This window comes from Dipodomys spectabilis, unplaced genomic scaffold, assembly GCF_019054845.1.
Source record: "Dipodomys spectabilis isolate Male_0828 unplaced genomic scaffold, ASM1905484v1 ptg000436l, whole genome shotgun sequence".
In the NCBI taxonomy this organism is placed as follows: domain Eukaryota; kingdom Metazoa; phylum Chordata; class Mammalia; order Rodentia; family Heteromyidae; genus Dipodomys; species Dipodomys spectabilis.
In genome coordinates, this window is record NW_024871113.1 from 3,419,199 (window position 1) to 3,439,760 (window position 20,562).

Consider the following 20,562-nt stretch of genomic DNA (forward strand, 5'->3'; position numbering starts at 1 on the left):
AAGTCCTACATAAAAAGATAATAAATTGATGGAAGCATCAGCTATTACTTGAACTATTACTATGGTTATTTGTGCTCCATTTCACAAGCCCAATACACACCGATGTTCTGGTATGGAATGGTGAGGTTCTGTGCCAGGTCCCAGGACCAGGTGTAGAGATACAGGCAGAGGGGCATCATTCCCAACGCAGCCACTGTGGAACAGGTTGTCATACTGATGCTGAAAGTAAAATTAAAACCATACTTAGGAGGGAGAAGTAGACATTAAGGATTTAGTCTTTTCTAACTTTGAGAACTTTGTCTTGATGGGCACTGGTGGCTCAAGTCTGTAATCCTCCCTACTCAGGAGGTTGAGATCTGGGGACTGTGGTTTCAAGCCAGGCTGGTCAGGAAAATGCATGAGACATTTATCTTGAACAAACACAGAAAAAGCCAGAAGTGGAGTGGTGGCTTAAGTGAAAGAGCACTAGCCTTGAACAAAAGAATCTCAGGGGCAGCGCCTAGGTACCTGAGTTCAAGCCCCAGGACTGGCACCCCCCCCCCCCCCACACACACACACCTAAGGTAGAAGGTATGGCTCAGTTGGTAGAGCATTAGCCAATGAGTGAAAGTGTCAGATACTGAGTTTGAGTTCTGGTGGGGGGGCATGGAGAACTCATTCTTAGCTGAGTGCAAGTAGCACAAGCCTATAATCCTAGCTACTCAGGAGGCTGAGATCTAAGGACTGTAGTTCAAAGTCAACCCAAAAAGGAAGTTCATGAGACCCTCATTTCCAGTTAGCCATAAAAAATCCACAAGAGGAGCTGTGGCTCAAGTGGTAGAGCACTAGCCTCAAGTGGAAAAGCAAAGAGATAGCACCCGAGCCCTGAGTCCAAGTCCTAGTACCAGCACAGCAAATAATAGTAATAGTAAATTTGAATTTACCAAAATAACAATTGAGACTTAATCTCCTAAAGATTACCCGCATAAACTAGTTGCAGTAGGAGTTAGTTGGAGTTTACTTCTCTAAGCTAGTTGGAGTTCATTCTCTCCTGTCCAACAAATAGTATCTTCACTTCCAGCAGTGCTTGTCATCCATCGATTCATTTACCAGGCTTCTGATTGCCCTAAATGTTCTGCTAAGTGCTATATATAGGACAGGTTTTTTTCATATTCTCTTTCTATTGGGATGCAAATTCATGACCATAGAACTCATCATTTAAAGTGTACAGTTCAGCCATTTTAATATAACTCCAAGACTGTGTATTTACAGTATGATTTCCATCAAAAAAAAAAAAAGTCTAGGTACTTGTGGCTCACCCCTGAAATCCTAGCTATTCAATAAGCTGAGATGCATAATGTAAAGCTAGCTCAGGCAGTTGCAGCAAGCATGAGGCCCTGAGTTCAAAAGTTCCAACACTAGTACTGGAAAAAACAAAACCAAAAAGCCAAAAATAACCTCCATCCCCATTAGCAGTAATCCCCCACCCTCCTTTCCTCCAGCCTCAAGAACCACTACTATGTTTCCTGTCTTTAAAAGATTGCCTATTCTGGGGCTGGGAAGGTGGTTCAGTGGTAGAGCGCTTGCCTTGCATGCCTGAGGCCCTGGGTTCGATTCCTCAGCACCACATAAGCAAAAAGCCGGAAGTGGTGCTGTGGCTCAAGTGGTAGAACACTAGCCTTGAGCTGAAGAGCTGAGGGACAGCGCCCAGGCTCAGAGTTCAGGCCCCATGACCAGACCCCAAAAAAAAAAAAAAAAAGATTGCCTATTCTGTGTATTTATATGAATAGAATCATCCAATATGAGGCCTAGAGGTGAGTCTAGTTTATTTCATTTAGCTTATGGTTTTCAAGACTCAATCCGTGGGCAAGCATATATCATTCTTTTTTTAATGGCAGGTGTTTTTTTATTCTGTTAATAAGGAGTAAGGAGACCATGGGTTTGATAGTCTGTTTTCTGTAGCGGCTTCTGAGCTGAAGGTAGATTGCTGAACCTACCTAGAAAGGGAACTAAACAGTCATTTTTCTATTTTTTTTTTTTTTTGGTTGTGGCTTGAACTCTGGGCCTGGGTGCTGTCCCTGTGCTCTTCAGCTCAAGGTGAGCCCTCTATTGCTTGAGCCACAGCACCACTTCTGGATTTCTAGTGGTTTATTGGAGATGAGAGTCTCATGGACTTTCCTGCCCAGGCTGGCTTTGAACTGCGATCCTCAGATCTCTGCCTCCTGAGTAGCTAGGATTATAGGTGTGAGCCCCTGGTGCCCGACTCATTTTTCTATTTTCTTTAGGAAGCGACATAGGGCAAATTCAGTTGGCAGGAGATTTAGTTTATAGGTTGGTTGTGGGGCCTGAACTCTGGGTCTGGGCACTGTCCCTCAGCTCTTCAGCTCAAGGCTAGTGCCCTACCACTTGAGCCACAGCACCACTTCCAGCTTTTTCTGCTTATGTGGTACTGAGGGATCAACCCCAGGGCCTCATGCATGCAAGGCAAGCACTCTACCACTAAGCCACCTTCCCAGCCCAGAATTAACATATTTTTGTATATATTTTTATTGTAACAATGCTGTACAGAGGGGTTACAGTTGCATGAGTAACTTAATGAGTACGCTTCCTATCGAGCGTTGTTACCTCCTTTGTTTTTCCCTTCCATCCCTTCCCTCCCCACCTTCCCAACTCCTCCCTCCCCCCTCAATTAACTATATTTTTATTACATTATACTAAGTAAGTTAGTGCTCTATAAACTACCTAACATTTCTGTTTTGTTTGGTTTTTGTTTGTGCTAGTCCTGGGGCATGAACTCAGGGCCTGGGAGCTGTCTCTGCACTCTTTGGGCTCAAGGCTAGTGCTCTACTATTTCAGCCACAGCTCCACTTTGGGCTTTGGGGGTGGGGAGGGAGTAGTTAATTGGAAATCAGAGTCTCACAGATTTTCCCACTTGGACTGGCTTTGAACTTCAAACTTCAGATCTCACCTCCTCAGTAGTTAGGATTACAGGTGTGAGCCACCAGTGCCTGGCTTAATTCATAGGAACCCATTGTTGCACTATTCACAATAACCAAGTCATGGAAACAGTCCAGATGCCCTATAATAACTGAGTGGATCAAGAAAATGTGGTACATATACCCAATGTAATTTTACTCATTCATTAGAAAGAATAATATTAATGTCATTTGTAAGGAAATGGATGACCTAGAACAAATCATGTTAAATGAGGTAAGCCAAGCTTGAAGACACAAATGGAATGTTTTCTCTCATATGTGGAAGCTAGATCTAGAATACAACTGGACATAATAAATTACAAAGGGCTGTACACATTTACACACACACAAGCTGACAAAAGGAAAATACACTTAAAGAGGAACCCAAAGGCATAACTCCTCTGAACATCTAAAATACTATTTACCAAAACAAATTCCAGGAAATCTCAACATGGTTTATTGCTGTTGTTTGTTTGTTTGGAATTTTTTTAAATTGTTTTTAGAGGAGGAGACGAAGGAGAGGAAGGAGGAAAGGTTGCAACAGTCAGATCAGAATACATTAAGTTATTCAGTGGCACTGTAGCTCAAGTGGTAGAGCGCTAGCCTTGAGCTGAAGAGCTGAGGGACAGCGCTCAGGCCCAGAGTTCAAGCCCCACGACCCATAGGATACATTAAGTTATTCTTTTTTTGCATGTACAAGTCCTGGGGATTGAAGTCAAGGCCTGGGTGTTGTCCCTGATTTAAAAAAAAAAAATTAATTTTTAATTTTATTTTTACTTTTTGTCAGTTGTGAAGCTTGAACTCAGGGCCTGGGTGCTGTTCCTGAGCCTCTTTGTGCTCAGGGCTGGAGCTCTACCACTTGAGCCATAGCACCACTTCTGGTTTTTTAATAAAATAGAAGACAAAATAATGGGCTTTCTGCCTCTGCCTTCTCATTAAAAGGATAAACAGATAGGGAATTGGGAAGATAACTGTCTGGCAAAAAGAAGTGAAATGGTGAGACAAAGGACAAAGGGTAAACCAATGCAACAGCGATACTCACAAAACACATGGAAATAAATTTACAACTTGGCAGGGGAGTGGGGAGGGGGGGGAAGAGAAGATGGAAGAAAAATGAGGGAAGGGGTAACAATTTTGATCAAGAAATGTTACCTTATGTATGTAACTGTAACCCTTCTGTACATCACCTTTACAATAAAATTAAATTTATAAAAAGAAGTGTTATTGTTCTACTTTTCCAGGTGAGTCTCAATAACACCTCCACCCATCTTTCCCAAACCATTGTCTAAAATATTAGGGTGTACATTGCAACAATGAGATGTACAAGTCATTATGTGGAAAACTTTACAACTTTGGTGAGGGGGGGAGGAGGATCCGATGTGGGGGCGGGGGGGAGGCTGGGAAGGGATGGGAAGGGGAAACAAAGGAGGAGGCTACAATGCTTGATAAGAAATGTACTCATTATCTTGCCCATGTAATTGTAACCCCTCTGTACAGTATTTTCACAATAAAAATAAAGAAAGAAAGAAAGAAAACAAAGATTATTCTTCCAGCTCTTAAAACATAAAGGACACAGACAAGAGCTACCATATTTAAATCTTTACTCCCACTTTCTGTTTGAGGAGCAGGAAACGTTTCTCATTGTTTCCTCATCCCTCCCATACTCTATCCTGCTATACCAAGATAAATCCTCATGAAATTTTTTTTTTTTTTTTTGGTTGTGGGGCCTGAACTCTGGGCCTGGACACTGTCCCTCAGCTCTTCTGCTCAAGGCTCGTGCTCTACCACTTGAGCCACAGCTCCACTTCTGACTTTTCCTGCTTATGTGGTGCTGAGGAATGGAACCCAGGGCCTCATGTATGCAAAGCAAGCGTTCTACCACTGAGCCACCTTCCCAGCCCATCATGAAAACTTTCTAAATACCAAAAGAGAAAGTTGGTAGATAGGAGTATAACTCAGTAGAGTGTGCTTGTCTACTATATAGGAGGCCCTGGCTTTGATCCTCAGCACCACAAAAAAATAAAATAAGCCAGGTGCCAGCCTCAAGTCTATAATCCTTGCTACTCAGGATGCTGTGATAGGAGGATTATATTTCAAAGCCAGCCCAGAGAAGTTCCTGAGACTCTTAACTCCAATTAATTATAACATGCTGGAAATGGAACTGTGACTCAAGTAGTAAAGTGCTAGTTGTGAGCACTGGGGCTCACATACAGCACCCAGTCCCTGAGTTCAAGCTGCAAGATCAACACACACACACACACACACACACACACACACAATAACAATAACAATACTAGTAATGATGATGTGTACATAGGATTCCTGGCTAAATTAAAGGAAGAAAAAAAATTGTTGCAGCTTTCAAAACTGTGTCCATCAAAGGGAGGAATTGTGAGACCACATTCTTAATCCCTGACACTGTTACATTCCTTGGCTCTCTATGTACCAGGTCCTGGAAGGAATTCTACATTACATCACTTTAATCTGAACTTGGAGGTATACCATGTCATCTCTTCTTCCACCTGTGATTAGCTTTGGCTCAAATGGTGGCTAGGCTAAGATTCACAATTGTGGGAAGCAAGGCTTAGGATTTGTATCACACTAACTGGCTTCCTAAATTCTCACTTCCACCCTCTTTAATTGTTCAAGTCATGACACTCATGATAATGGTCAAAGATGACAAGAGAAGATCATAGTGCTCTGCTAATAGTGACCAATACCAGTGAAACTGAAAAAGTACAGTGAAAAGTTACACCTTTCATTTTACTGCTATGAAATCAGAGGATGTAGCTAACTAGGTCTTTCCACTACTCACATGTTAGAAAATTGTTGGCAATATCTGGCTTCAATAGAACAAGACTCCACTTGTACTAAGAAGTATGGCTCATTTGCCTCAAATTATCATAGAGAATAATGAGATAGTTTAAGCAAGTCAGGGCAAACTGGTAACTCTTGTATCTCTTTTAAATTAGAAAAATTAGATATAGACGTAGATACAGATATATGCCCCATTCAAATGTAGTGCCAGTACTGTTTTGAAATTTGTCTTAAATTATTCAAATATTGTCATAATTTCAAGCTCATAAAATCATGATCTGAGCTGGACACTGGTGGCTCACATCTGTAATACTAGCTACTCAGGAGGCTGAGATTTGAGGTCTGAGATTCAGAGTGGGGGAGGGCAGGGGAGTCTATGAGACTCTAATCTCCAATTAGCTTTAATCTCTTATCTTTTCTGGCTCAAAAAAAACCAGAAGTAGAACTGTGGCTCAAGCAGTAGCGCACTAATCTTGAGCACAAGAGTTCAGGGACAATGTCTAGGCCCTAAGTTCAAGCCCCAGGATGGGCACCAAAAAAAAAAAAAAAAATCAGAATCTGATTTCAAAATGAAAGTATATGCTTGCTTCCCTGTTAAAAGAAAGAGTTGCCGGCCTAACTAAATGACAGCATTGTCAGCTCATGTCCACAAAAATGATTCCATGTAAGAGTTTAAGATTCTATTCCATTCCCACATACAAATGTCACCTTCATCTGCTGCTTCTCAACAATGCTAATAAGCATTTTTGAGTACAGTACTATGAGCCTAGTATTATACTCATGTTTTTGTTTTTTTTCTCTTTCATTTTCAAATTAATTTTGTCAATATTATTTCTAGAGACCGTAAGGTACTGTTACAGGAACTTAAGTGAGGTCTGGTGGATTGAATCTCAGTTTTGTCTCCAAACCCTTAAGCACAGATGACCTGCAGTTCTCCAGGCCATGAGAGGCATGACGAAATTGAAGTTCAATTTCCAGAGTCTTAGATAAGAACCAAGGGTAAGGGAAGGGGTGACATTGTCCAAAAAGAAATGTACCTTTACCTACCTGACATATGTAATTGTAACACCTCTGTATGTCACCTTTATAATAAAAAAAAAAATGTATCAAAGACATCTTTAAAGTTTAAAGGGAATGCAATGGTCAGAAGGTGCCACTGACCCCCCTACAGACTCCACCAGTGTATGGACAGAATCCTTTCTCTATAGCTAAAGATAAAATAGAAGCTCAGGCAAGTGCAGACTTCATAAACATCAAAAGCTAAGCTGTCCTGAGTTGTACTCATAAGCAGATTACTATTCCAGGGAAGATGTTATGGTTACACAGGGCAACAAACATGTTCATGCAGGTGTTCACGCTATTTGTCAATTGCCTACCACTCCCAGCTGGCACTGAATAGGAAAAAATAAAAAAGCCTCAAGTAGCTGACAGACCTGGGAGTCGTGTCAGGTGAGAAGCACAATGATTACAATACCTTCCACCAGGTGAGGCAAATCACATGTTTCACCTAAGGGGGGGGGGGGGAGGGGGTAAAGAGAAAATTTTGGTAAAAAAATGAGGATAGGAGCCAGGTGTCAGTGGCTCACACCTGTAATCCTAGCTACTTAGGAGGCTGAAATCTGAGGACCATTGTTCAAAGCCAGGCCGGGCAGGAAAGTCTGTAAAACTCTTATATCCAATAAACCACCACAAAACTGGAAGTGGCGCTATGACTCAAGTGTTAGAGTGCTAGCCTGCTAGCCTTGAGCTGAAGAGCTGAGGGACAGCACAACCAACCAAAAAAACAAAAAAGAGGATAGGAAAAGATTTGGATTATTTATTTATTTATTTATTTATTCTCAGTCATTGGGCTTGAACTCTTCAGCTCAAGGCAAGAGCTCTACCACTTGAGCCACAGCACCACTTCTGGTTTTCTGGTGGTTAATTGGAGATAAGAGTCTCATGGACTTTCCTGTCTGGGCTGGCTTTGATTCACAATCCTCTGATCTCAGTCTCTCCAGTAGCTAGGATTAGGGGTGTGAGCCACAGGTACCTGGCTGGAGATTTTGCCTTTCTTTTCCTATAGTCACAAATACTTCATGCTTCAACAGCAACTCTCAAATCCATACCTCAGTATATACCCAACCAAAAGTCAAGACACAAACAGGTATTTGCATACTATATTCATCACAATAGTTAAAAGTAGAAGCAATTATTCCCAACCATCCATTAGAGGATCAATACCTAAAACACAATATATACATGTAATGGAATATTTTCATCATTAAAAAGAAAGGAAATTTTGTTGTGTACAGTGGCTCACAGCACTAATTCAGCTACTACAAAGGTAGCAAGCAGGAGGATCACAGTTGGAGGACAGTCCAGAGGTGGGGCAAAGAATCTCAGGAGAGCCCATCCCAACTAATAAACTAAGCATGGTGGTAAGTGCTTGTCATCCCAGCTACACTGGGAATATAAACAGGAAAATCATGATTCAGCCATGTCAAAAAATATGAGACCCTACTCCTAAATAACTAAATTAACCAGGAAAAACCCATAAGTGGAGCTGTGGTGGTAGAGTTGAGCAAAAATAAATAGATAAATAAAAATAAAGCTCAGAGAAAGTGCCCAGGGCCTGAGACCAAGCTCCAGGAAATGCAAAAACAACAATAACAGTAAAAATAAATAAATAAATGGCTGGGGACATGGCTGAAGTGGTAGAGAACCTGCCTAGCAAGCTCAGAGCCCTGAGTTCAACCTCTCAGCAGAAAAAGAAAAATTAACAGAATTATTACTCCTTATAACTTGTGGAGGAGATGGGGAAAAACCAGTTGTTTAAGGATACAGGTGGACCTGTTGCAACAATGAGAAGTACAAGTTGTCATGTCCAAAACGAGCTTTACAACATTGGTGCGGGGGGGGGGGGGGGGGGGGGGGTAGGGGGGGAGGGAGGGAAGGAGAAGGATTGGGATTGGGGGGGCTGGGAAGGGAAGTGAAGGGTAAACCAAAGGAGGAGGCTGCAATGCTTGGTAAGAAATGTACGCATTGGGGCTGGGAAGGTGGCTCAGTGGTAGAGCGCTTGCCTTGCATGCCTGAGGCCCTGGGTTCGATTCCTCAGCACCACATAAGCAAAAAAGAAAAAAAAAAAAAAGCTGGAAGTGGCGCGGTGGCTCAAGTGGTAGAGCGCTAGCCTTGAACTGAAGAGCTGAGGGACAGCGCCCAGGCCCCACGACTGGACCCAAAAAAAAAAAAAAAAAAAAAAGAAATGTACGCATTATCCTGCCCATGTAATTGTAACCCCTCTATACAGTATGTTTACAAATAAAATTAAACTAAATTAAAAAAAAAAACAAAAAAAAAACAGAATTATTACTCCTATTAATCTCTGGAGCTGTTATGTGACGTTAAAATGCATACAATTATAACCACATATAATCAATATTATGACATATTATATATGTCATAATATTCCATAAGGTGTCCTGCATAGTTGAATTCACATAACTGAGAATAGAATAATGGTTACCAGTGTAGCTATTGTTTAGTTGAAACAGATAAAGATGTTTTGGAGACAGATGGGCTGTTGTTATGGTTATTCAACAATGTGAATGTTCTCAACACTACTGAATGATAACATTTAAAATTTGCGTAAGTGACAAATTTGGTTCTACCTATTTTACAATATAAAGAAAGGACCTTGGAGCTAGGCTCCCATGGTTCACATCTGCAATCCTACCTACTCAGGAAGCTGAGATCTGAGGATTCCATTCAACGCCAGCCTGTGCAACTCTTTTTTTGGGCCAGTTCTGGGGCTTGAACTCAGGGCCTGGGTACTGTCCTTGAGCTTCTCTTTGCTTAAGGCTAGCACTCTGCCACTTGAGCCAAGCACCACTTCTGTCTTTTTTCTGTTTATGTGGTTGGTACTGAGGAATCAAACCCAGAGTTTCATGCATGCTAGGCAAGCACTCTACAACTAAGCCACATTCCCAGCCCCTCTGTGAGACTGTTATCTTCAATCAACCACCAAAAATCTGGAAGTGGAGCTGTGGTATGGCTCAAGTGGAACAGCACTATCCTTGAGCAAAAGAAGTCCTGAGTTCAAGCACTAGGACCAAAACAAAAAACACAAACAAAAACAAATGAACAAAAATAAAATAAAATAAAAGATAGCTGAGCGTCAGTGGCTCACGCCTGTAATCCTAGTTACTAAGGAAGCTGAGATCTGAGGATCAAGATTCAAAGCCAGCCGAGGCAGGAAACTCTGCGAGACTCTTAACTCCAATAAACCACTCAGAAAACCAGAAGTGACGCTGTGGCTCAAGTGGTAGATCACTTGCCTTGAGCTGAAGAGCTGAGGGACAGGGCTTAGGCCAAGAGTTCAAGCCCCACAACCAACAACAACAACAAAAAGACCTTGGCAAGTTTTACAAATAAAGAAAATGATGCCCCCAGTGGGCAACTAACTTGTGTCATGAGCAATAACTAAAACAGAGTCCTGGCAGAACTCCCAGCTTTTTTGCCTGTTTCATACCATAGTTCATATAGCCAGCTGTACCAAATGAAAGTCTAACTCTTAGGTCTACTAAGTTAGCCAGTGCTGACAACCAATGAAAGAAGTATGCTTCTCCTGGTTTTAGAAATAGGGAAACTGAAGCAGAGAGAATTTGCATAACCTGCCGAACCAGCCCCGTTGGTAAGCAATGCAGCTACTGTTTCCAGAGTGGTGCACTTCACTGCAACACTCTCCCCAGGCCTTCCTGTTCCGGTCCTCTTCGCCAAGGCAAGAACGCTGTCCATCTCTATTACAGGATCTTGGGAAAATGCCTCTAGTTCTTTTACCCCTCCCTTGTCTGTTCCCTCTGCCATGTAACTTCATAGTTCATCCATTTTGTCTCCATCAAGAAACAAATTAGAATCCCCTACTCCATAATCATGGCTGGCCTTGCAATTTGCCTTGGCAGAAATGATCAAGTAGGTTCACCTCCAGCCTAAAGAAACCTTGATTGCTTCCTCTTTCTTAATACCCTGTGATTAGGTCTAAGCTAGCCTTCAGGAAAGTAGTAGCACCTGCACCCAAGAGAACTTCATTGTTTCAGCCAAGAACTTCCAACACTGGTCTACATCTAAACAGCTCCCAAACATGTGCAAAAACCCAGCCAAAGTCAGCTGAACTCAGCAGAGGGGCAGGCTGTGTATAAAACTCTTCTAGCATACAGGCCAATTTCTCTCTAGGACAGTTTTTAGGAAGAATCATGACTGCAGGAGACAAAAGAGGCCAGTTAGCATTAAAGGGTCTGTGAAGAATATGGATAGATGAAAGCTGGAAATGCATGCAGTACTTAAAACAGTACTTTGTCCATTTTTACTGTAAACCAGTTGTGTCTAACAGGTTAGTAAGAAAAAACCCGGGGAAGTAGGGCAAACTGGCTTAGGGATTTCTGCTCCTTTTAGTAGTGGGGAAATGAGAAACTTTTTTTTTTTTCTTTTTAGGGCCAGTTTTGGGGCTTGAACTCAGAATCTTGGTGCTGTCCCTGAGCTTCTTTGCTTGAGGCTAGCAGCTTTACTTTGGACATTTTTGATAGTTCTGTGGAGATAAGAGTTTTACGGACTTTCTTGCCTGGGCCTGCCTTGAACTGCAATCCTCAGGTCTCCGCTTCTTAAGTAGCTAGGATTACAAGTGTGAGCCACCAGCGCTCAGCTACTAGGAAACTTGTAATTTAAACATGGGCATTTTTTTCTTCACAATAAATACCACAGATGAAGGCTTATAATTTCCATTGCAGAAAAGAGATCTGTGGTCAGAATTTGAAAACAGGCAATCTGACACCAGAGACTACCTTGTTCACATACTCGAAAATTATAACCAAGAGACTGAAAGTTCAGAGAACAGTTAAAAAAAAAAAAATTGCATTTGGCCAAAAATAAGGCCTGCCCCGAGGAGGGACACTGGAAAAAGACAGGGTACAAAATGTATTGGCAGCCTAGCAACCCATGCAAAGATGAAAAGTCCTGGGACCTGGAAGCAATTGTTTCCTAATTATAATCAATTGTGAAGCAATCTATAACTGGAATATTATTTCAGTCAGTAATATTGTATTTTCTATCTGAAGCTTTTACTGAAAATTAAGATTTTATGACTTAAATCGATAAGATTTCCTAGTCCGCGGTTTAAAACTTCATTTCCTAAATTTTATTTTTTTTTTTAATTTCTTTTTGTTTAGTTAGATTTAGTTTGGTCTGATTATCTAACCAAAGTTAAAAGCTACAAAGATAGATTGGTTAAGAGAAGTAAAATGAGCTTTATCTTTCACAGACTTTCTATTCATTGCCAGTAAGAGATGAAAGTAATAAACATTCCCTTTCCCAGAACAGAAATGTTTCAAAACATTGTTTCAAGATTTATGCTTCTACACATAACAGAACATACAGTTATGTTACTAGATGTCGTGGGGATGCCTAAGTTGCAGATTGATATAAAACAGATGTGAATTCAAATGTGAGTTCTGCCATACTTCTTAGTGGTATTTGACAAACTACTTAACCAGTCTGACTCACAGTTTTGTCAGCTGTAAAATTCAGTTTAATAAAAGGTCACTGACAAGGTTAGTATGAAAACCAGAAAAGAAACTAACCCATAGTTCAGCATGATACTGAATAAATCTTAGTTTCCTTTTACTTTCCAAAAAGTTTCCGGATCATTTATCAATGATAGGTAGACTTTGTGTGAAGACTATTTATCATTTCTTTGTTTTGTTAATAATCAACTTCATTGAATTTAAATTGGTAGCATATTAGTACTTAGACATAAGATACAAAATATATCAAGTAAATTTTTTTTCAAATTTCTCCTAAGGAGACAACTAAAGACACTGACATAAGAATGCTAATTACTTGTCTGAATGGTATGAACACATTAAAATTGATAGGTAAAATCTGTTCTACACATCAGCACACACAGGAAACTAGAAACACAGGCCTGCATCTCACTCAGTGATATCAGCCCCCAGCTCATCATCCCCTCTGATTCTGTCATTCATTTTTTGTATAGTAAGTCTCAACTAAATGACAAATACATGGAACAAAGATTTAAACGTGTATGCAGTTTGTTCCCTTGATGGGGAGTGGTGAAAGGGGAAAAGGAAGAGAGTGTAAAACAGAGTATTAGTAATTCAGCAAAGAATCTATAATGGCTGTTTTTAGCTCTTCTTTTTTCCAATCTTTCTTTCCTCAAATGCTTTTTTCCCCCATCAAAACATGTTTTCTTTCCCCAAATATGCAAATCATTCATCCTCATTAAAGTGTAAATAAAGGCTTAATGTCTCTTTATTCCACATCTGGGAATAAGGTCAAATAAAATGAGTACAAGTCCAATGAGAAGCACAAAACATCTGCCAAGGAATAAGAAAGAACAATTTAAATCCTACTCCCCAAGTCAAATCAACAGGGCTCCACAAGAACTAAAAGCAGGATGTCCATCAGATACCCCTACAGCTCCATTATTCAGTTTCCCAAAATAACTATTTCCCAAGATAGATGCTCAGGAAACATGTACTGGTGAAAGCTACAAGGGCTTCCCTCTGGTTATGCCCTTCACCAACAACCACCACCATGCCTGCCTCCAATCACTGAGGTCAGCTTTGTGGGATTCTCAGTGGATGTCCTAGGAACTCTTGGTTAATGATGTCAGTCAGCACAGATGAGAGTGAGTTCATGCTTGGGAAAAAGCTCACCCAGTGAGGTAGAGTCCAACCTCCATTTTCACATACAAACCAGATTGCCACTGCTCAGAGCATAGAAGGCAGGAAAGCAGAGGATGGCTACTCAAAGGCAGCCTGGAGTTCGGGAAAGAAAGTCTGGCGGTGGCTGACCAAGCTTCTGCAACCTGTGTGATATTTCCCACGGGGATCTACCAAAAAACTGCAAGTATTGTGCATGCAAAGATGTCAGTTACTTCCAGTTCCAAGAGAGAGACTGACACATTTCCAAGCATCACTTACCTGAGATCCATATCTCCATCAACCCAGAAAGTGAAAACATTGGAGATGGTTCCCCCAGGGCAGCACCCCATGATGAGCACAGTGATAGCTTGGATTGGTTTCAGAGAGAAGCTGATGGCTAGCACATACGCTGTCAGAGGCATGAGTCCAAACTGGCAGAGAAGGCCCACAGCGATGCCCCAGGGTCTCCGGAGGTGGGACCAGAGTTTCTGGACCTCCACAGAGCAGCCCAGAGAGAACATGAGCAGACCCATCATCACGGCTGTCACCACGGTGAAAACCAGCTGCAGGTTCCCAGGTGTCTCCAGTCCCCCTGGCAGCTCCCCCTCTGAACTGTTGGCAGAGCAGGCTGAGCTGCTGGAACAATTCGCTCTCATCTCCTCAAGACAGCGTTACAAATGAACATCGGCACTGAATACTGGGCAGGTCTCTCCTGCCACATTTTGTAATAGTGCAACAAAGTCACACGTGGAGAATCATTCCAAATGCCATTGGCCAGCCAGGTGATTCACCCTAATCTAATCAATTTATCCACAAGTGGTATTATAAAAGTAATGAGTATCGGCATGAACCATAGAATGGACTGTGGTAAGCCAGGCTCTCTGCTCTGATTCTTACTCACCCTTGAATATTCAAGTAAAATGAGACAAGCAAACTTGTTGTCAAGAGGACTGAACAGGCTGTAGTCAGCAACACATCGTGTTCCAGGAAAGTACACTGGATGCCAAGACATAATTTCTCCAAATTCAGTAGGAATTTCAAAGAGCAGGATGCAACATTATGTGGAGAGAAAGTCCGAGTCCGGAAAAAACAAAAGCAACTGTGCCAAAGCCCCGCCTCAAAGCATTAGCAAAGCATTTCTGTTAGAAATATTAAAGCAAAAGTAGGCTAGTTAAGAAAATGTTGGGAGGGACAAAAGAAAATTGCAACAGAATTAGATTTGGAATTAGATTCCATTTTTCTTCTTTCTACATTGGCGAGAATTGGTATCTCAAGCCAATACTTAAACACCTGCAAGAAGAATACAGTGTTAAGCACCTGATTGTGTCTCAGGACACATGTGGAAACTTGTGGTTTCTATAACCAAAATTATTCAAGACAGCTACCTCTTTCTTTTGGAGCTTCAGGTCTAATTTGAGCCACAGCACCCTTGGGCCATCTGGTAATGTATGGGAATACTGCAAGGAAATGTAGTAAACACCTTGGTCTAGAGATGGGGTTTGAAAATAGCTCCTGGCCACAGCATCCCAGAGGGCATTCTAGCCAAACCAGACAAGTCTAGTAGAGATTTTAGAAGATGAATTGACCCCCCCCCCCAAAAAAGCAGATGCTACACCCTTTCTCACAGACAGCAGAGTTTGTGACACATAATCAGATCTGGTAACAAGGCACCGGCTTGCCAACTCCTTTACCTTTCGTAAGAGGGATACTCACCAGGCATTGTTTTGTTCTCTAATGAGCCAGATTTTTCCATGACAAAATATTCAGGGCATGTTAATTACATTAAAATACAAGTTGACATTATATGTATATGGCAATAGAACAATGAAATCAATTGTTATGTATAATTAAAACACACCCATTTAAATGAAAAATAAATTCCAATATCACTGAATGATGGGTGAAGGTGTTCCCTCAGCTTCCTAGTTTCCATGCAAATCATGGATCCTCAAGATCTACTCGTGGGAGCATTTTGGGGTGTCTTACATCAAGGGGAGTCTCACAAAGTAGAAGTTTTTGCTTTTGTTTTTGTTTTGTTTTGTCCTAAGGCTTGAACTCAGGACCTGGGCACTGTCCTTATGCTTCGTTTGTAAAAGCTAGCTCTTTACCACTTGAGCCACAGCACCACTTCTGGCTTTTTCTGTGTATGTGACACTGAGGAATCAAACCCAGGGCTTCATGCATGCTGGACAAAACACTCTATCACTAAGCCACCTTCCCAGCCCAACAAGGTAGAAGTCTTAGCATTTATTTTAATATGACAGAATAGACAGGGATGAAAAACTAGGAGAAACATTCCCTACTCCCCACCTAAGAAAAAGGAGCTAAAGACTCAAAAATGACAGAGCTTATCTGCTGCCTTGATTCTTACTGAGCTGGGAGAATACACACAGTCAGGTCCATTAAACAATGATTCTGGGAGGCCAAGATAGGTGTTGTTTATTACTCTCAAATATGGATATAAATCTGAACCTCCCTAAAACCCCGGGACAATAGGTGAACCTTAGGCTTTTCTTTCCCAAGATATGCTGCCCATCTTTCTGTATCTTACCCATTCATGAAGAATCCAAAGCGTTGGGTTTTGTTTTGTTTTTTTCCTACCATTTCTTTGAAATAGTAAAAAGCAGATGCAGATGGCTGCTCTTAAGTCTCCCTGTCCTGTAATTTGGCATCTAAAAGGAAGTATGGAGGAAGGGAGAACTAGTTGCTCAGGTTTGTGTGTGTGTGTGTGTGTGTGTGTGTGTGTGTGTGTGTGCATGCGCGCCGGTCCTGGGGCTTGAACTCAGGCCTTGTGTGCTGTCCGTGAGCTTTTGTGCTCAAGGCTATGTTTCTGAAACAACTTGAGTCTCAGCTCTACTTCCATCTTTCTTGATGACTAATTGGAGATAAGAGTTTCACAGTTCTTGCTCAGGGTGGCTTCAATTTTTTTTTGTTTTGTTTTTGTTTTTGTTTTTGGCCAGTCTGGGGCCTGAACTCTGGGCCTGGGCGCTGTCCCTCAGCTCTTCAGCTCAAGGCTAGCGCTCTACCACTTGAGCCACAGAGCCACTTCCGGCTTTTTCTGCTTATGTGGTGCTGAAGAATTAAACCCAGGGTCTTGTGCATGCAAGACATGGCTTCAAATTTTGATCCTCAGATCTCAGGCTCCTGAAAAGCTAGGATTACATGCATGAGGTTTTTTTAGTGTTTTAATTCATGATTCTAATGTTTGAGTCTGGTCCTCTTGATATTTCTTTAAAATACCCTACTCTTCTTGTCTTCTCATCTATCTATCCTGTCTCATCTCCCCCTTAAATGACTTTGATCTCTTTTAATCTTAAAACATTTGCAGAACATCTGTGATTCCTCCTCTGTAGCTGCTTCTGGGCTGAAATGTAGTAACTACCTCAGTCAAACATCCTGTGAAAACATCCCTGGCACAGAACCTCCCTGTGGAAGCCATCAAAGGTAAACACAAGGCTGTAGGTAAAGAGAGCCAAGCAGATAATGCACACTGAGGGATAAGTTAAGTCTTTTTTTTTTTTGTCTGGTCGTGGGGCCTGAATGCTGAGTCTGGGTGCTATCCCTCAGCTCTTCAGCTCAAGGCCAGCGCTCTACCATTTGAGCCACAGTACCACTTCCGGCTTTTTTTTTCTGCTTATGTGGTGCTGAGGAATCAAACTCAGGGCCTCATGCATACAAGGCAAGCGCTCTACCACTGAGCCACCTTCCCAGCCCATAAGTTTAGTCTTATACATGAATTAAGAGAGTTTGTTGTGAGCAAACTATGTCAGAAACAGAATATACTTATGTCTTTCTACAATATTAGAATTTATCAAATAGCAAGTTCATAAACTACATCTGTTGGAATTAATTTGATTACTTATCTGAGTACTAATTTTGCTTAATAATCTTGAACTACTGGCAACTCATGTTCTTTCATTCCAATTTTGTGTAAGTATGCATATGTGTGTGTACATGCAAGTGACAGTATGGGGTCTTGAACCCAGGGCCTGAGCTTTTTCTGCTCAAGGCTAGCATTTTACCACTTGAGCCAAAGCTCTACTCCCTGCTTTTCTGCTAGTTCATTGGAAATAAAGATCTCAGGGACGGAAGGGGTGCTGTGGCTCAAGTGGTAGAGCACTCACCTTGAGCTGAAGAGCTCAGGGACAGCACCCAAGCCCAGAGTTCAAGTCTCATGACCGACAAAAAAAAAAAAAAGATCTCAGGGACTTTTCTGCCTTGACTGGCCTCAAACTGTAATCTTCAATCTCAGACTCCTGAGAAGCGAGGATTACAGGACTGTGCCACCAACACTTGGCTTTGTATTCCAAGCTTAATTACTAACATTAACTCTCAGATTTCACATTATACTTCCCATTATGATATATAGCTTATAGAATAGCTAAGAAAGGGTTAAAGCAGCTGTAGGGTTCAAATGATTGGTTAGAAAAATGACAATGGTATTGTAATAGGTACTTATAAGCTGCTTTTCCTACAAAACACTGACTCCTTACTTGGGCCCCCAAATTAACTGAAAGTGCCAGGTAGCAGCCATGAGTAATGGGAATATGCAAAGGGAATCTAAAACACAGGAAGAGATCCCTTAATTTATGAGAGAAAATATTGTAATTTAAACTGCTAGATTGGCAGGTGACCAGCATCTGTTAAGACAAAACAGCTCACCTATGTCACGAGATGACAGAGATATTTTTGAGTCTTTTACTCACCTAAGGATTAATGAAAAGCTTTATTCTAACTGAAGTGCTTAGAACTATAGATATCCAACTCAACAAAATAAAGACCCAAGCCCAGAAACAAGCCTCCTGAAGTGGTCCTGAGGAGGAATTTCACCAAGTCCCTCAACTTCAATAAAAACCTTGCATGATAAATTCCCATCAAGAATTGAAAATGTATTCCTTTTCAAATAAAACATTATTGTCACGTTTGCTGCTTCTTTTTTAAGAGGCAACTGAAAAGATGCTTTTGTAGGGCCCTGTGAATTAACTAAAAGGCCCACAACTTGGTATCTGTGCCCTTTGATCTGAATCACCTAGGGCTTCAGGAGGAAAGAAAATATTCAATGATAAACATCTTCTGTGGCCTGTAACCTACCCCTCAAATGGGGAAGCCTTATCATCTGAAAAAAGAGCTCAAAACTCAGGAGATCATCTTGTTCCTGTTCTGTTCCAATAATAAAGTGATTAAAAAAAAAAAAAAACTCCTCCAGAACTCCTCCAAGGATGAAGATATAGATAATGGTCAGCCAGGCTAGACTTGAAACTTGGTACTGTTTTAACTGCATACCTTTTACACCCCTATCACCCAATTCTCCCTATTTAACCAGAAATCAATATCTAAAGCTCTGAAGATGGCTGAAGTTGTACTGACATGCTATCTCCCCATAGCTATGATGTAATAACAAATCTCATTACTCTGTCTTTCACCTTGTCTCTTTTGTTTTATTTTTGTCAGTTGTGGGGCTTGAACTCTGGGCCTAGGCGATATCCTTCAGCTCTTCAGCTCAAGGCAAATACTCTACCACTTGAGCCACAGAGCCACTTCTGGTTTTCTGGTGGTTCATTGGAGATAAAAGTCTCATGGACTTTCCTGCCTCAGCTGGCTTTGAATGGCGATCCTCAGATCAGATCTCAGCCTCCTGCATAGCTAGCATTACAGGAATGAGCCACCAGTGCCTGGCTGACCATGTATGCCTCTATTTGACATATGGGAGCAAGTGGCTGGACCTAAATGAGACTCTCAAACTTTGGACTTGGGGTCTAAATACCTAGAGACAAAAATTAGGCCAGGCACCCATGGCTAACGCCTGTAATCCTAGCTACTTAGGAAGCTGAAATCTGAGGATTGCAGTTCAAAGCCAGCCCTGAGTCCATGAGACTCTTATTTCCAATTAACCAGCAGAAAACTGGAAGTGGTGCTGTGGCTCAAGTGGTAGAGTGCTAGAATTGAGCTGAAGAACTGAGGGACAGCACCCAGGCCCAGAGTTCAAGCCCCACAACTGACAAAAAAAAAAAAGAAGAAGAAGAATTGGGATAGCTACACTGACCTTCTGGTAATAAGCACAAGAAAAAGGCTTGCCATTTCTGCCTCCAATTGATATTTGAGTTTCTCCTGCAATCACCTTAGGTTCCAGGAAGGGAAGAACTGATTGATATCTTTTTTTTAGAGTAATAATTTTTTTCTTTAAATTTTATTGTAAAGAAAGAAACAACTGCCCAATAAGTAAGTGGGCGAAAGACTTAAAGAGAAGCTTCTCTGAAGAAGAAAGAAGGATGGCCAATAGACACATGAAGAAATGTTCAACATCCCTAGCCATAAAAGAAATGCAAATCAAAACAACATTAAGATATCACCTCACTCCAGTTAGAACAGCAAAAATCAAGAACTCCAACAACAACAGATGCTGGAGGGGATGTGGACAGAAAGGAACCTTACTTCATTGTTGGTGGGAATGTAAACTTGTTCAACCACTTTGGAAAGCAGTATGGAGGTTCCTCAAAAGACTCCACATAGAGCTCCCCAATGACCCAGCAATCCCACTTTTGGGCATTTACCCAAATGATCACAAACAAGGCCACACTAAAGCTACCAGCACAACTATGTTTATTGCAGCATTATTTACCATAGCTAAGACATGGAACCAACCCAGATGCCCCTCAGTAGATGAATGGATCAAGAAGATGTGGTATATATACACAATGGAATTCTATGCCTCCATCAGAAAGAATGACATTTCCCCATTTGTTAGGAAATGGAAAGGCTTGGAAAAAATTATATTAAGTGAAGTAAGCCAGGCCCAAAGAAACACAGGTCCCATGGTTTCCCTTATTTGCAATATCTAGTATAGGTATGAGTCAAGCGGAAAAAGTCAGATAATGTGATGTTAGGAAAACGAAACCTCAAATATGTATTTTAATGTTTTTGTTTCTTTCATGCATGTGTTTCTAACGCATTTATAAGATTATTTCTGTGTTGCTTTGTATGTCCCTCCCCCACAGTGTAACCCCCGCTTTCACTATATTTGATGTCAGTATAACATGTGGAGGAGATGGGGACAAACAAGTCGTTTAAGGATTCAGGTGGACCTGTTGCAACAA

General features: G+C 41.4%; 1 protein-coding gene across 1 annotated transcript in view; it reads right to left on the bottom strand.

Annotated features, from left to right (window-relative positions):
- Positions 1-14,520, bottom strand: part of Slc10a6 (solute carrier family 10 member 6) — a 28,788-nt gene extending 14,268 nt beyond the window's left edge. Inside the window, exons 1-2 of the mRNA XM_042668441.1 lie at positions 13,748-14,520; positions 101-219 (exon numbers count right to left, since the gene is read on the bottom strand). Coding sequence (XP_042524375.1) covers positions 101-219; positions 13,748-14,124 — 496 coding nt within the window. The 5' untranslated portion in view covers positions 14,125-14,520. The remainder of the gene's footprint in view (positions 1-100; positions 220-13,747) is intronic.
- Positions 14,521-20,562: the final 6,042 nt, after the last annotated feature.